The 18585-nt window shown below is 28.9% G+C and overlaps 1 protein-coding gene across 1 annotated transcript; it reads left to right on the plus strand.

The window, feature by feature from the left end:
• Positions 1-6767: 6767 nt before the first annotated feature.
• Positions 6768-10476, plus strand: LOC111012965 (axial regulator YABBY 5). Its single transcript, XM_088128332.1, has 7 exons — positions 6768-7150; positions 7672-7791; positions 8858-9005; positions 9266-9314; positions 9476-9551; positions 9717-9785; positions 10087-10476. Exons 1-7 carry the CDS (start codon positions 7076-7078, stop codon positions 10129-10131), a joined length of 582 nt encoding a protein of 193 aa, XP_087984458.1. The 5' UTR covers positions 6768-7075; the 3' UTR covers positions 10132-10476.
• Positions 10477-18585: the final 8109 nt, after the last annotated feature.

Below are 18585 nucleotides of genomic sequence, written 5' to 3' on the forward strand. Positions count from 1 at the left end.
TGAATTATATAATTAGTCTCGATTTTGTAATCCGTTGGGATATATATTTTACCTAAGAAAAATTTTAATTCATGGAGGAAATTCCTTTCCATCTTAAAATGTTTTGATACATTATCCAAGAACATTCAATTCAAGTCACTGAAGAATGTCAAAAATTATGAATCTTAATTTTAATCCTTTGGGATAAGGTCTCGTTACACATTGGAAGTAATCGTTGGATCTGATAAAAAGAAGAAAATATAAGATGGATAATTTGAGTGGAGGCCACTTTTTTAAAAAGCCAAGGGATCATTACATTATTGACCATAAATATCAGGAAAAAAAAAACCCCAAAATTTTAAATGTCGAAAAAAATATCATAGTCTCAATTTCTAAAAACGTAGATGGATATTTCTAAAAGGATTATCAATATAAAAAATCATTGAAATTTTATCTTTTTAAAATAAAATTTTGTAACTTATCGTGTATTTATTTATAAATGATATTTTATTAATATTTTCTAATACTTCATCCGATTTCTTTACGATAACATGAAAATATTGATTTACCGTTAAAGAGACCTTATTGAACATATTGAAATATTGATGATTAATACTTTACAAAATATTTTTTTGAGTTCACTTTTATTATTTCTGCTCAGACAATGAGCTTTGAATATCTAATTAGCCATTTTTTCTGATGAAAAGTTTATTTCTAATAGTCATTTTGAACAAATATTGTTATTTATACATAATATACATTATGCTTCCCACATGTCCATAGACTATATTGAGTGTGTAGAGAGGTGTAGAAATTGAAAGGAAGGCAAAAAAAACATCATTTAAGATGGAGACAATTGCTCTCTTCAAGGCCTCATCATATATATAAAAAGAAGGTTAATGGTCACAATTTGAAATGTCATAGGGAGTGAGGACAGAATGTTCTCCCATTTCACCACGCCATTTCCCAATATTTAAAGAATAGCACGCTGTTAAAGGTATTTTTGGGAGCGATGGTAAAACGACCCCCTTTAGAAAAAGTGATTTAAGTGTAATTGACTTTTCAAAATCACCGTCCAAGTGATATCACTTTTAAACTTTCTAAATTTTTTTTCTAATTTGTCAAACATGATCATGATTTTGACAATGGTAAAAATACTTTTAACAACGCTAAAATTATTCTCAAACACACTCTAAATAAATATAATCCTATTTCATATATATCGACTTATTTATTTATCTAATTAAAAAAATATATGGATCATCTCACTCATATTTTGGACTCAGTATAAATAAAAAAATGGACATCATTGAAAATTTTCTTATTTGTTTAGGCATATACATTCATGAATCATATATATATATCATATTCTAGTCGTCCCAAATATTCTGAAAATTATATATACCCCTTAGCATACAAAAATGCATGTGTAAATCAAGTTCTATTTAATTAACTCTCTGAAATTGAAAATAGAATGTTGGCGTGACATTAAGAAAAAAACTCTTAAGAGCAAGCCATGTTATTGGTTAAATTTTATTTTTTATTTTTTTAATAATATCACATTATGAATACGAGTTGAAATTTGAAACCTACCGCCTTCTAAAAGTTAGATATTGAAATCCCCACTGTGATGTTCTTGAACTAATAAAATAAAACATGAAGAACGAAGTAAAAATTGTTTTATATATACTTTGGGACTACATAATCACACGAAAAAATAGTTAGAATATCATTTTGGTCTCTAAAATTTGATAAGTCACTCTACGTTCAAAGGTCCAAATTTAATCTCCCTATTTTAATAAATCTTGAAATACATCCCTCAGTTAGCTTATGGTTAACTTTTTCTTAAAAGAACTAAGTCCTTCGATATAGAAATTTGAGAAATATGTTCACATTGTATCTGTTTTGGAATGAAAATTCAGAATGTCTTTTTAATAATATTTAGTTGTCTACTGACTACCATTAAAAAAATGATGAAAATTAAGATAGATGAAGGTATAAAAAAGAATAGTTTATTTCTTTTCTTCGAAACATAAATAAACAGCTGTGAATTTTAAAGATGGTTAAGTGCGGAAAGATACCACTTACAGATAAGTATCTTTTTTTTTTTTTTTGTCAAGTTAGACGAAAATTAACCTCAAACAACGATGATGACTAAATTTAAAATTTATTAAAAGGCATAAACGAACCATATTTGGATATTTTAAAAGTATAGAAACAAAAATTGAACAAGTCTTAAATTACAAGGCTAAAACTATATTTAGTAACTGCATTTAATGATAAGAGTAAAATTCTACTGTTTAATTAAAACAGATGTTGAATCCTATGTACATGTTACTATGTAAGTGAAAAATAAGACACAACTTTCAAGCTCATTAATGTGTTGGGCTGTACAATATGCCTCTTGAGGACCCATTATGCATTCTCATTTGCCCTACCCCCTTTGTCTAATAATTGTTGTGTTTTATTGTTTTACCAATTTATTCATTTCTTTGGGTAAAATGCAAGTAATGGACATTTCTTTCCTCTTATATCTAGGTTTTGGTTTTGATATATACAAGCTAAGATTATAATATGGTTCCAACACTTTGTCTATTTTATGTTAAGAAAAAAAAAAACTTGTCTATTTACTCTTTTGAATTTCTTACCAAATTTAATTCGTTTATAAATTTTAAATTAAATTATATACCTGGGTAGCTCTTTAGTTTTTTACCTCTATAATTGAGGGTACCCACGTCCGTCCCAAGATTCGAACCTAGGCGACATAAAGACTTTTGGTATATTAAGATCGCCCAAAAATTCAAATACAAGACCTTATGTTGGGTTGATATCACAATGCTTCGAGGGTGGTTATACTAGCTCCAATATTTAGTTTGGGTCATTAAGAACTATGTCAAATTAAGTAAAAATTTATCTATTAGTCAACTTGAGTATAACTCAACTAGTTATACAAACATAAAGTAATATTCTACGAGATCAAAAGTTTGAATCTCTATCCCTACCCATTGTTGATGTACTAAAATAATTCTAATGGGTCTCTTTAACGAGATTAAAGACATAGATTTAAAGAAACGGTAAAATAAAAGTTTAATAATATAATTGAAACTTTTTAATGTTTCAAAGTGTAAGGATTAAATTGATAAGTTAACCTCTCTTTTTTTACTAATGATATGTGTCTTATTTAATTTTTGTTCCTTTTCCCCCCTAGGTTTCCTTCTTTCTCATGAAGCATTATATGTAAAATTTAATTGAAGTAGTATTTATGTATGAATTTGAATCTCTTATACTCCAAGATAATAAGAACATCCATTATTGTTGCAATATAATAGGCAAAGTTAAAATTGAGGTTCCATTTTAATTAGAAGCTTGATTTGATTATATATATTTGTCTGGTTGAAGATGACAAGAGATGAAGTAGTTTTCAATTGATTTCTTCCCTGTTCTAGGACCACCAACAAGAGGGGCTACCTAGCTTATCAACCATGGCCCTCAGCAATTTCCTTGGATAGTAGTGAAGTAAATTTCTCCACTTGTGCAAATTCATATATTAACAAATTGAAAAATGAGGGTGAAATCGAGCATAGTTCCGCGATAATTGACATATACTTCCAAGGTTGTGAGTTCGATCTCCACCCCACATGTTGTACTAAAAAAACAAATTGAAAAATGAGAGACAGAGAAGCTAATTTCAATACAATACCATAGGGATGAAAATTCGAATCCACGACCTTTTGATTGGAGATAGTTACCTTAACCAGTTGAAGCTAACTCAGATTTACTTGTATGACTTAATTAATATTAGTTGGGAACTTACCATTTGTACTGTCCAAAGCACATAAGATAGCTAAATCGATTAAACATTTGTGTCTTCTCTCTCATCAATGTGAAATTTAAATATTCCAGCCCCTATAGCTATTTTTATTTTAGTTCTTTTAGTTTTAAGAACTAAATTTTAGTCCTGTAAAAAAAAAAAACCTAAATTTTAGTTCTCCATCTGTAAATAAATTCCATATTAAGTTCTAACAGTTATAACACCCCCTTGTTATGACACGTGGATAATAAATAGAACACTTAAAAGAAAAAAGTCCACATTTTCAGTTTTTTCTTTTTTATTTTTTGGAGAAAAAAAAATGTATGGTAGGGATGCACTAATCAAGGACATTACTAAATGTAAAAAAAAAATATAAATAAAAAGACTGAAATCAGTTGTAGGACCAACTGCAAATTTAACCATCATGGGTTGGTCTATTATTTCAAAGGAGCCAAACAAGTTTATAGAGAATGAGTTCAGACTCCATAGTGACCACCTAGAATTTATAGAGAACGTAGATATTACGTTCAAAAAATAAATAAATAACAAACATGAGAGTTTGGTAAAAATTGAGGGCAAAATCAATTAGAGTGCGTTTGGTTGCTAATTTGGAAACAAAAATATGAAAACAAAATAGAGTTATATTTTTTTGTTTTCAGTGTTTTCAGATATGTGTTTGGTAGTAGATTTAGAAATTTAATATCAATTTAAAAAATTGTTGAATGTGTATTTGGTAATATATTTGTAAATTATGGTAGTTACCAACTAAATATTTAATTCAATCTAAAATAATATTAACATTTTTTTTGTTATAAATGGTGTATAATTATTATTTTACAATATTATATAATTTATAATCTATATGTTTTAATTTTAACAAGAATAAAATGAGTGTATAACATGAAATAATATATCTATCCAAGTTTTTATTTTTTTAATATAATTCTACATTTTAAAGTTTCAAATTCAAAATCTGGAAATAGTGAAAACATAAAAATATTGTTTTCAAAATTTTAACTATTAGAATCACATAATCCAAAAATAGTTTTAAAAAATAAATATGAAAAATGCATATTCCTTGAATCTATACGAAAACAAGAAACAGAATCCAAATGGTAATTTTTAATTGCTATAAAATATGAGAGTGTACTTTGTACTTGCTTTTCAATTTTTGAGGGGATAGAATAGCAAAAGTTCTATTTCTTAACAGTAAGCTTTTAATGATCTAAACAATTCAATGAAATGATCATCACTGTTCTAATCTAAGTTGTATTAAGGTTAATTAATGTGTTGTCATAATCAAACACTTGCACTTAAAAAAGGAGCAAAATATGGCCTAAGAGACACATGTTTGTTCAATCATTTATGTAATAAAATCCATTGCCCAAAAGTTATTCATAAATGCTTGTGGAAATGTTTTGAACATCAAATAGCATTAAATATTCCCAACTTCCTCTAAAATGTAAAATTACTAAAAGTGATATATCTTCAAAAAAAAAAAAAATTAAAAGTGATATAGTTATATGTGTTAGATGTAGGGTAAAATCTAAATTGTTATAATATTTTATATTTTTTTATAGATTATACAGAAATATCATTTCATCTCTCATTTTAGGTTTAAATATTATTTTGGTTATGTTATTTTGATTTTGGTCCATGTAATTTTAATATATTTTAGTCCTTGTATTCTGGACGTTGTTCATTTTAGTCAATTTACTTTTAAAACATCTATTTTGGTCTCTAAATACTTTTAAAAAATTATCATATTGGTTTCTATTTATAAAATTTTGATACAAATTTTATACACAATGAAAAATTGTACCTTTAATACAAATTTATGACAACATTTCAAAACAATATTTTTAGTAAAGTTTCATGTTAAAAATTTGATTGAAATAAAATTAGATAAAAATAGAAACGAACTTACTAAAATAATAGCTTTTAAAAAGTAGAGTGACCAAAATGATCGTTTCAAAAGTATATGAACTAAAATGAACAAAAGTTGAAAATACATAGATCAAAATAAAGTTGAAATAAATTAGATAAAAATAGAAATGAATGGACCAAAATGATCACACTTTATTTTAAAATTTCTTTTTATATCAATGAGTGTCCGTACCAGCTTATGCATATATCGACTAATCTAATCGTCGTCGGACATCTAGTTGCCAAAGAAATACATAAAAACCCTTTGGACCAATGAACCAACCCATGATATGATTCACCTTTTAACCTTTTTTGAAAGTTTCAAATTCTATACCTTCAAAATTTTTAAAATTTTATTACACATTTTAACAAAGATTGTGGATGCAAGATTTAAAAGAATATTTAGGATAGAATTTTAAACCTCAAAGAAGTGATCTTTATTTTATCTCGGTTATAAAAGTGACAGCTACGTTGAAATAACTTCTCTTCCTCGTAAACCGTAGAACAGTAAAAATATAAACGAAAGATAAGTCATATCATTTCACCACAATTATCCAAATCAGAACTTTCAAATATGGCAATACAGCCAAATCCTCTTTCTTTCTTCTTCTTCATCTTCTTCTTCTTCAAATCCAAAAGCTCCTTTCACATCATATCACAGCAACAGCCCATGGCTGAAACCAACCATTTTTATTTTCCTTATAAAATACTATAAGTACTCACCACACTTGCATCTCTCTTTTTTGCCTTCTCTGGTCCCAGCATTATTTTCCCTGCCAGCCGTGGGCACTACTGAAACCCCATAATTTTCCTCCCAAAAAAAATATTGCTTTAATTCCCAACCCATAATTTCCCACACTAGGAAATACCAAAAAAAAAAAAAAAAAACTTGAACATTCATTAGGATTTACCCCAAATTAACGTAGCATAGCTCAGCAGTTAAGACACTTGTCGTAGAAGTTAGTATAAAAAAGTATTTTGCATTTTGCATTTTGGGTATTTATGTAAAATTAGTATAAAATATCAATAGAGTGGTTTTTTTTTTTTTTTTGCAGAACAATCTTGTATTTGCTCTTATTTCTTTCTCTCTCCCTAACTTTCTGCTCTCTCTATCTAAGCACAAGCCTTTTTCTCTATATATAAGCCAGAAGTTTTACTGTTTTATGATACATATAGAAACCAGAAGAAAGAAGAAGAATATATTTCTTTGCAATCTTGCCCTTCTCTCTCTCTCTCATTTGGGGTTTTTGCTTTTTTTTCTTTTTTTGTGCAAAATTTTTCACACTCTGCCAAAATCCTTGTGCTTGTTCTTCTCTTTTTCTCCTTAATTTTATTATTTTTTTTGGATCTCAATTCATCATGTCGAGCTGCATCAATAGTCAGCAGGAGCAACTCTGCTACATCCCTTGCAATTTTTGCAATATTGTTCTTGCGGTATATATCCTCCACTACAGAGAGATCTGGTTTTTTATGCTTAGTTTTTTAATTTTATGTCTATGTTTTTTCTTTTGTTTTTCAAATCTCCCCAAAAAGCCCATTTCCTTGCTTCTCTATTTGAGTAATTTTACTTTCTGGGTTTTTGTTTTCCATTCTAAGCAAGGCCATTCTCTTGAGCTCCATAGAGAGAGAAGAGAGGGAGTTTTTTTCGGTTTTGTTGTGAAAATTTGAACCCCTAATCTCAAAAATGTTTCTAATGTCTTAATTGATTAAGTTATGTTCGGGCCGAGAAGGGTATAGGGATCTTAGTTCATGCATTTATCTCAAAAAAAAACCATTTTTCCACTAGGGTTTTTAATTTTTTGTTTGTTTGTTTAATTTTACCCACTAGGGTTGAATCTTAGTGATGTATGGAGAAAATTAACATCTGGATTCTCTTAATTTTGCTGTTTTTGTGCACTCTCTGATCCTTATTTCTTCAGAAAAGTATTTAATTGATGAGATTTTTCATCACACAGGTGAGTGTTCCATGCAGCAATCTGTTTGACATCGTGACCGTCCGATGTGGTCACTGCAGCAATCTGTGGTCTGTGAATATGGCCGCCGCTTTCCAGTCTCTCTCATGGCCAAATTCTCAGGTTAAATTTCAAAGATTCTATTTTTATTTTATTTTTCTTTTTCCTTCCACCTTAATTTTAGGGAGAGAGATCTCGAATGTCTGAAGCTCAGCAGCGGCCTTGGCGGGGGAAAATAACCTAAATTTTTTTTAAAAAAAATTCAACCTTTTTTAATTTTTTTCTTCTGGGTGTGTTTGTTTTCTGATATACTGTTGAAATTATAATAAATGCTTTTGGGAAAAAAAACATGTTTTTGACTGATTTCCAACATGGGTTGAAACCAGTGAGAGAAACGGAAAACCCTAGACGGTGGTGCGGCGGCGGTGGCGGCGGTGGCAGCAGCCGCCGCCGCCATAACCCGTAACCTATTTTGTGCATCTTTTTGTAGAAGGGAGTCAGGAGCTGTCTAGTGGAATCAGAACTAGGCATTTTCTTTCTTTTGGTTTTCTCCCAAGAAATTTTTTTCAAACTTTGAGCCACTTTTCTTCTCTTTTTTCTTTCTTTTTTCTCCTCACATTTATTTATGTGTGTGTGTGTGTATATATATATATATATATACATATATTTGGTTGATTTGATTGATTTGTTGTTGGTTTAGGGCTCTTAGGTATGAATCTCTCACGTCTTTTCCAAAGCTTTTGTCTTCTACTGTTGAAACCAATAGATCAATGAACTGATGGTTTTTCATCTCTTCTCTTGGATTTTTGCACCCCTTTTTCCAGTTCTCCTCATATTTCTAATGTTTTTCCATTCAATTTCAACCTCTCCCCCATCTTTCTCTCTCTGGAAAATAATTCTCTCTCTCTAAATATCCTAATTTAAGCATCCCCTACCTAATTCAATTGTTTTTATTCTAATTTAAACATAATTCAATGATTAAGACATTCAAAACGACCTAGATCTGTTTATGATGAATCTCTCCACTTTCTTTCTAAAACCTTATTTTGTTTTTGATTTTCTGAAAGTTACAAAACCCATCAAGCCAAAATATATATTATGAAATGGGTTTAAGCGTTTAATCCACATCTCTCTAGTTAATTCGATCTGAATCTGTCTTTTTTAATCTCTCAAAAACACAAAATTTTAGGGATCAGGCCACACCCACAGCCACGGTGGGAGTGCAGCTGATTACAAGGTTGAATTGGGCTCATCGTCAAAATGCAACAACAAGATGAAGATGAGAGCAACAATTAAAAACCCTACAATTGATCCTGATCAAAGGGTCATCAACCGACGTAAGTTATATAATTCATAAATATTGATATGATATCAGAGTCCAACAAACAATCGGTCCAAAAAAAGATGCAAGATTATATTATGAAGATGCATAATAAAAGACGTAACAAAAGTTTATAATATATATGAGATATTCCTCTTCTAGCTCATTAATTAATTTTGAAAGAAACCTATCCATATTAATATATACATATATATAAATTAAAAAAGATTTGATTTAATTTAATTTGTCACCTGAGTTGTTATTTTCTTTTTTCAGCTCCCGAGAAGAGGCAGAGAGTACCTTCTGCATATAACCAGTTTATAAAGTAAGGAAAAAAAATTAAATATGGATTTTGGTTTCTCTCTCTCTTTCCCTCTGTTTTATTTATTTATTCAAGATAATAAAAAAATGAAAAAAGAAAAAATATTTTTCATGGGTCATTTCTCCTTTTGCGTTTGAAACCTGACAAAATTACCTAAAATTCAGAGAGGAAATCCAGAGGATCAAAGCAAAAAATCCAGATATTACCCACAGGGAAGCATTCAGTACTGCTGCTAAAAATGTAAGTACAACACATTTAATTTCTCTTTTTCATACCAATTTTTATTTTTTTTTTAACTATGGTTTATTACAAAGGGATTCTCAATTTCGTTTGTATCACAGAAAATATTACAATCTTTTGGGTATTCTATTGACTTCTTGCTAATTTTCTTTCTGCAATTGGCAGTGGGCACATTTCCCACATATTCATTTTGGCCTCATGCTTGAAACCAACAATCTGCAGACCAAAAATGATGTAAGTATAAATGGTAATTATATCCACCATTTTAAAAAATACCTACTTTTGATTATCATTTATTTCCATTTGTTCGGTTTTCTGCAAATTTCTAAACCTACAAGTAATGTTAAGATATTCAATAAGGGAATTAAACTTTGTCTATGATTAGTTTCAGAGGCCTATCTATTTAGGAATTCTTCGCAAGAATACGAGTAAACACAATGGTTGTCAGAAAGGGCTTTATGAAAAGGGTTTATTATTTTGAATGGTTGAAGCATTTAATTGATTTTTTATTTGGTTTTTATTAATTGCTTGACAGGGATCTGAGAAGCATCTGATGTCAGTGCCAGGGCTGCACTATTGATTATATATATATATATATATATTGTGAAGAAATGATGATCATCTTGACTTCAAGATTTGATCTCAAAGCCAAAACAAGAACCTTCTAGAGATATGATCACTTGAAAATGGTATTTTTCAAGGGAAAAAAAATTAACAGCATATGTTTTCCTTTCATTTTCCTTTGCTTTCTATGTTTAATTGCAATTAGTTTATTAAATTATTAAGGGAATGTTTGTCTGAATGAATGAACTAAATCTGCCTTTTATTTCTTCCCTATGTAATGTGTCTGATATCTTTGATATGTATGTATCCCCCATTTCAATGGGGAAGTAAGTTTAATTAATAGAATATCTCTGTTCAATAATATGCTGTTCTCTATATCCCTTTCATTACAAAATATGATTAATGATTCAAAAATGAAAATTGGAAGAAAAATCAAACTCAACTGTTCTATTGGGAATGTTCCAAATGATTAACTCGAAATCAAATCCCATCTGTATAGCTAAATACAAAAGTGACCGTGTGATCAAGGTTCCAGGTTCAATTCCACACCCTAAATTTATTAAACTAAAAGAGCTAATTATTAATTACTTTATGGGAGTCGGGGTAATTTTTTTATTAGATATATGAAGCTTCATCACGTTAAAAAACTAAAACAAGCACTATTAATCGAATGAAACATTAAGCCAACCCTTTGGAAAAATCGTTTGAATACAATTTGAAATAATTTTTCTTATTGTTATTAAAAGTCAAATTTGTCAAAAAACTATACGAGCTAGAGATCATATACAAGTAATCAAAATTATTTCCCTTTGTCAACCAAAAACTTTGATTTTTATGGGAAAAGGCCAGGTGGGCTTATTGGGGTAAGGGTTAATAATTAGAAAGGGGTAAAAAGGAGAGGGTATGATGATATTATTGCATATATAACAAAAATATGCATAAGCACTGCTCCCATGGTCAGTTTTATCTTTTGCCTTTGTATGCTTTTCATGCAATGAGGGAAGCCAAAATAGGCACACATATATAGATTTTGAATCATTCTGATGTTCCTATCGAAATCGATACCATATCACGTGGTAAAGAAGACTAATGTCGATGTAGATAGAAAGATTGAGGTCTCAATTTTATCAAAATATCGATAGATAATTCTGAAAAATTATAAAAATGAGAAAAAAAATTCAATGTTTGATATAAGTTAAAAACTTTTCTTATTAATATTATAGACACGGTAGTGATATTTTGACTGTTTTGCTAGTTGCCAAATAAGTATAAATATAATGGAATAAAAAAAGAAAAATATTTAGCTCCTTACCAATGAGAACCAATCTTGTCCTCACTGTCATTTTTTAGTACAATATGTTGGAATGAGGGATCAAATTGAGATATATGTCAATAATTACCGTTGAGCTAGGTTCACTTTGGCCTTCTCCTCACTGCCATTAATTAATGTTTTAAAAAAATAAATTAATAACGAGTTATCAAACTTTAATAGCAGTAGAAACAAGATTTTGTCCTCGAACTAAGTATTTTTCATAAATAAATTAGTGCATACAAATTTAGATATGCAATATATTCAAAATTAATTGTGCCACATTTTTTAGATGAGAGAGGTTTCTCCCCTTTTCTAGCCAAACCCATATATTATTGTTGGTTTTGAGGTTTTTTTTTCGCGGACTCTTACTCCCAACCAAGAGTAGTTTCTTAAATAATTATTACCATTCAAATAAGATTCAAACTTAAAGAATAATTATTTAATACGATTTTTTCCCACACTTTTTTATATCAAATAAAAGAATACAATATATTTCAATGTCTTCAAAAAGTTCTAACTGATTGATGGGAGAACGACATAAAGTATAAAGTATAGTACCACAATTATTGGTTGCAACAATTCTAAACACATTACGACGTTGTTCATACAATTTTATGGTAAAATACACAACCCAAACATTGTATACTACTGATTTTTAATTGTTTTTTCATAATGGAATAATTAATGTTCTATGCATTTGATCTCCAATCAGCAAACAAGTGGGACTTTAGCAGCAGCATCATATCCTTCATTAAGTTTTCTTGACAATCCATTTTTCTTTTTTCTTGGAATCCAAACAATGAATAATTGAAGGAATCCCCACAGGGAACCAGTGGATGGAAATGCATTTTGTATTATTGTTTTTTTTTCAATAAGCATCTCCATTAATTCAATCCAAGGGGAATGAAACTCAAAAGAAACTAAATTGAACCCAAAAGAAAAAATAGAAAGAAGAAAAAACTTTAGTATGCATTAAGCCATCACTAGCTACATTCTATACCTTGTCCAAAGAATCAATGTCTTCCAAAAATGGAACATCTCCATGTTCTCAATTCTCGTCTCTCAATAACGGTTTGATCGATCAAATTCACCTAACACATATATATTCAGTGTACATAAATTTCGTTGTTTATAAAATTTATTCTATGTACTTATAAAAGTTTCAATTTTGATCGCTTGGTACTTCAACGGTTAATCTCTGGTAGGATCCTTTGTTGTAATTAAACTAGTTGTGTTGCAATATATAAATATATATATGAAAAGTTGACATGACATTGATGTTGTTGATATGTTTTAACACTATTAAATCAAAATATAGGAATGAAATTGAAAATTTTGAGAGTATATGAACAAAAGTGACACAAACGTAAAGGAAAAGGAAGGAAAGATATAGTTTAACTTAAATTTTGACAGTCAAACATGAGCTTTCTTACTCAGTACTACGAAACACGTCATGTTCTTATCGAAAGGAACAATTCCTATCCTTCGAGGATTAGATAGAGTGATCGAGAAGATGAATAGGAAATGCAGGGAGAGTCGTTTTTCCAATGGAATAACAAGTGGGCTATGAGCTAGAACTTTCTTTTAGAGTTGCTCATCAAATGAAGCAAAGCATCACTATCTTTGTTCACAAAAACTTGAGCAAGAAAATGAAATTTGTAAGATTGATGGGGAAAAGGGAGAGAAAGGTGTTTTCTTTTTCCTTTCAAAAGCCAAAATCCCGGAAAAAAGATTGTGTTTTTTTTCTGGCCAACCAAACACAATATTGGACTGTAACTCATAATTAACTATGACCTATGTGAAAAGGATTTTTTTTTTTTTTTGGCTAAGAGGAAAAAAAGAGTTCTTCCCAATTGGACCACAATCTTCATCTTGGGGCACCTGGAATTCCATTTTCATTTGCCAGAGAATCACCATTATTAAAGGCAAAGGGTCATATATATTATGCCTTTTGCAGATTGTATCAAATTTTATTCTAAGTGTATATATTTTTTTGTTAAATTTTTGTGTATATATATATGTGTAAAGTTTGAATTATACCAGCTTAATTGGACTAAAAACTTCCCTACCATTCTTTTTATATATATATTTTGAAAAAGAGAACCATTTCATTAGTAGTACTGAGTAAAACACAAAAAGGAGGTTTTAGAGAAAAGTTCTCCAGTTAAAAGAAATCATAAATTACCAAAATTTTTATATTATTAAAGCTGTGGATTAGGGTTAGCCAAAATTAATTTTAACTTTGGAAATTAATATGTATATGAGCGATGTAGGTATTTGAAACTAAGATCATATGTTTGCTATTAAGTCGATGATAGTTTAACTAGTTAAGACATTTGTCTATGATTAAAAGGATAATAAGTTCGAACCTCCACACCTACATATTGTACTAAAAGAAATCGTATGTTTGTTTTTTTGGTGGCTAATAACTTTCCGAGAGTTAAAATATAAAATCAAAGGTATCTTTATGACCTAAAATTGAGTATGAAAGAGAGAAGTTAGTCAATTTCAAATTCTAGAACGAAAATCACATTTTCTTAAAGGAATTTGAATTTGTTGTCATATATAACATTCAAATTAATAATATATAACTATGTTCAATTCCTCTACCTAAATGTAAGGAAAAATTAAAACATTTGATCTATTTATCCATCAATTTTTTTTACATATATAATTGCATTAAAAAAAAATGGTTTGGTTTGAAAACTATACTTTCTTTAACTAAAATTATTTGGTCAAACTTGTCTTGAAATGAATAACCTTCTTTAAAATTATGATTTCTGTGAATATTTATTTTAATATATAGAATAGATTTTTTTAGTACAATACGGAGGATCGAACTCACAACTTCTGAGTTAGAGATATATGTCAATTATCGCTGAACTATGGTCGCTTTGACAAATAAAATTAATACTTAAGAGTCATATGGAAGTAATTAGAATGGAAAAGATAAGGGAAAGGGAATAAGAGATATTTGTGTTTGAATTGTTTTTGGTATTTAGAAGTAGAGTCTTTGAACAAACCTTCATTAACATTTTGAACAAAAATTGTCGGCAAAATTTGGAATTAATGTGGCAATTAGCATCCCAATTTTACTCGATCAAGTTTTCTTCCCTCCATTGTCAAGAGAGTTTTTCCTTCTCTATTGTCTACCTAATTTTATCATAATCCCCCTTTTCAAAAAACAATATCTTCTCCCACATCTCCTCTTTTATTATACTTAATTCAAGAAAGCTTCCACGTTAATTGTCACATCGTTCCAGATTCTACTACCTCAAATTTTCATTCAAATTATTAACCGATATAACTTGCTCAAATGGCATTTTGAGACGTGTGTGACAGATCAAATACTATTCAAAACTTTGAAATGATAAAAGGTATTTTTTAAAGAAAAGATTCATGGTTTTGGGTAATTTAAATATATAGATAGTTGGAAAGAAAGAAATAAAGGAAGAAATTGGATGGTGTGAGATGTGTGGTGAATTGTTCAGTCTGATCATAAAACATGTTCTGACACTTAGAATCTGAAACGTCAAATTCAATCCTCTTTCGCATTCATTTCACTTCTCTGTCATTTCCATCTCTCACTTTCCCATACCTCATCTCTCTCTCTCTCTCGCTGTATATATTAAATATATAATATATAAATATATATTTATATATACTTCTCTCATAATGTATATAATGTGTTCATGTGGGTTCTTTAAAAACGAAATAAAACTATTTATTCTTAAAGTGTTTGAATATATGAATGGGAGTTGAATTGAGTTTCCATCATGATTAGGGTTGGGGGAAGTTGAAATGTGTTTATGTGGGTTGGTTTTTCTTTGAAAAGGAAATAATTATATTTTTGTTTTTAGTGTTATTTTAATATTTTCTTCGCAATCGATCAGGTTTATAGGAAAAAAAATTTTATAACTTAAACTTAAAAAGAAAGTAATCTAAAAGGAGAAACAACTCTTTAATTTTTGGTCTTATTTTGTTCTTGTCCACAGTTATTTATTGAGCGCACCTAAGCTTAATTATTATCTGTTTGGTAATATTTCTATTTTTGTTTCTTAATTCTTAATTAAATTTTAGAGAGGTAAGTCTTCAGTAATTGTTACTGTTCTTTTTATTCTCATTTTAAAATTTTGTGTAAAATTTTAGAAACAATCCAATCTTTCTTGTTTATGGTTCTTGTTTTTGTTTTCTTTTCTTTAAAATATGAATAAAAGCATTCATTTAATATTAGAAATTAAAAATACAAATATAACATAAATTTTTTTTAACATTAAATTTTAAAAAAATCATATAAATATTTTTCTTTCTTGATTTAAAATTTTAGATAATTAAAAAAAATGGTTAACAAACATATTTATGTTTTTTTTTTCAATAAAAAAAACAAGGAATAGTCATAAAACAGAATCATATTTTTCTCTATTAAAAAAGAGAAAATGAGAAAGAAAAAACAAAAAATGAAAAACAAGAAACAACAACACTGTCAAACACGCCTCAATTTCTATAATTTAGGGTTGGAAGGTTGAAGTTTTGTTTAGGTGGGTATCTTATTTATAAAAGAAAACTATTTATCTTTTGTGCATTGTTTTGTTTTTTCCATCACAATTTCGTGGGTTTGGTTTGTATAAATCAAACTTATGTTTAATATAATTTTATTTTGAGTGTTCTTTCCTTCTTGCCCCCATAATTATTTATATTTCTATAATTTACGGTTAGGAAGCCACTAATACTTGTGTTTATGTTGGGTCTTTATTAAGAAATAAATAATTAAGTATCTATTTTTAGAATTCTTCTCCATTAGTTATCTAGACCCTAATATAATTAGAAGCATTGATTCATGGGTGGATTTGGATATATACTCTTAAAATTAGTAGGAAATCAAGCTTACATTTATTTATTTATATATATATAAAAAAGAGTGTTTCACTCAAAGCTGAGGGTTTGATCCCTGATTACAGCTTTCTTAAATTCGAGTAGTTTTTGCGATAATAGCAAATTTGATTAACATAAATAATTATAAATGTATCAATGGTATAGGTATATCAGTGATGAGATATATAAATAGCATATTTTATTAATGATAAAAAAATGATTATCAATAATATATTTTGTCAAAGATGAAAGAAATTTGTAATATTTCAGAGGATGGTGATTCTTCTCCCTCTTATCATACATGAATGGTAACTTTCCGTTTTAGATTAAGTTAAGATGAAAAATATCAAACTTTCAAAAAAAAAAGTTGACTATTTTTGTTATCGAGTTCAATAATTGTGAGGTAGAAATTGAACAGATCTTGGTAATAAGTATTATATATATATATATATATCCATTGAACTACGTTCGTATTGACTAGAAAATTTTGAAAATTTTTTTATTTTATGTTATAATAATTTATTTATATAATTGATGATGTGAACCCAAATATTGATTTTTTTTTCTTGGGGATGTACAGCAAAAAGGTGAGATAGGGAGATTCGAACACACAACATTGTGGTATAAAATATATGCTTTAATCAGTTAAGCTATGTTCAAGTTAGTATCTTGATTGACTATAATATTATAGTAATCACCAATTTCATACGTGTCATTCTCTACTTCTCGCTATATTTGAAATTATTCTTTTAAACTACTATTTTGCAATATTTAATTTCAATTATTATATATAGTCATTCCTTCATGTTAGAGAGAGAATTGCAACGTACGTATACTTAATTTTGTTCAAGTAGAATATAAAAATAAATTAAAAAACAATAGCACCCTATTTTTTAAAGTACGAATAAAAAAATAAAATCTCTCTATTCAACCTATCGGTTAGTAAATCTTCCTCACTCGTGGGTTTAGAAATTAGATAAAATAACATGGGATTAGAGTACAACATCCACCCTTCTAATATCATGTTAAACTACACCCAAAACATAGATTATAATATATTTAATTTTTTCTTCATACTTTAACACTATTCACATATGACAATTTATAAAAAGAATTAGGAATAGTTGCAAAATGTGCCTTTATGATTTTTATCTACAGGACAACCTATTAAACTACTATTGAACCAAAAAATTTACTCAACGAGTAACGTGTCCAGCGACGAAGTCTAAAATATCTTCTAAAATATCTCGTCTAGATGGCATCTCTCGTCTGGTTAGTGTTTTCCACCACGATATATAATAATGCAAACGAAATATGGGATGGGAATTATATATCATCTTAGCACAAAAGGATAAGTTCTTTTTGCAACACATCTCTCCCTACAGCATCATGTTCCTTAGCTTGTGTATAATTCATTTCCATGGTGCAAATTTGGTCAATGATCTTCATATCCTTTTATTTCTTCATATCCATTTTGCCACGTGGAGAGAGAGAGAGAGAGATAGAGCATGTGGCTCTCTTTGGCCCTTTTGAGTTCTCAAAAATTATTTAAGAGGTTGGAATAATAATGTATTTAGCTCCCCATATTATGTAGTGTTGAATGGGTAAATTTTATGGTACTACTACTAATCACCATCTGCCACATCAACGTTATAGGATCTATAAATATTGAAGAATTATTAATAACGTAAAATTATAATCTGAATAGGAGTAAATATTTTCGTAGTATCGAAAATTTTCCTAAAATTTTATTAGGGGACAACATATTTTAGACTTCCATTGAATGGTGTTATAACATTGAATAATTTCTCCAGAGAAGAGGATTTCTAAGAGTGGGAGGGAAAAGGCGAGAAACATTGACGCCTCTCGTTGCCATTTGAGATCTCTTTGAGAGATTGAAACAACGTGGCTCACAGTTCTATATTCTGTAGGAGAGACTTTAAAAAATGACATATTGTTTTGGACTTGTATCAAACCGTCATATAATCAAAATTTGAAGAAATTGCCAATTGGGGTCTTGAGATTTTTTATATATCTTTCCAAGAAAGAACAAATTATTCGAGACTCTCGAACAACGTGATTGTCAATTCTATATTCTAGACCGATCATTTTGAACTTGTATCAAACCGTCGTATATAACATTGAAGATGAAATTTGGAAGAATTTGCCAATTGGGGTCTCTCCCCAAAAGGTTTGCCATTTGGGGTGTCTCCCAAAAGAAGAGAGAGAGAGAGAGAGAGAGAGAGAGAGAGAGAATTGGCAGTTTGCCATTTGGGGTGTCTTCGA

Source organism: Momordica charantia (genome assembly GCF_013281855.1).
Source record: "Momordica charantia cultivar OHB3-1 chromosome 8 unlocalized genomic scaffold, Mcharantia_2.0 BLBB01000008.1, whole genome shotgun sequence".
Lineage (NCBI taxonomy): Eukaryota > Viridiplantae > Streptophyta > Magnoliopsida > Cucurbitales > Cucurbitaceae > Momordica > Momordica charantia.

Coding starts and splice junctions, on each gene's coding strand:
- LOC111012965 (XM_088128332.1), top strand. CDS start 7,076: ATGTCGAGCTGCATCAATAGTCAGCAGGAGCAACTCTGCTACATCCCT. Junction 7,151..7,671: donor TTTGCAATATTGTTCTTGCG/GTATATATCCTC, acceptor TTCATCACACAG/GTGAGTGTTCCATGCAGCAA. Junction 9,552..9,716: donor TCAGTACTGCTGCTAAAAAT/GTAAGTACAACA, acceptor TGCAATTGGCAG/TGGGCACATTTCCCACATAT.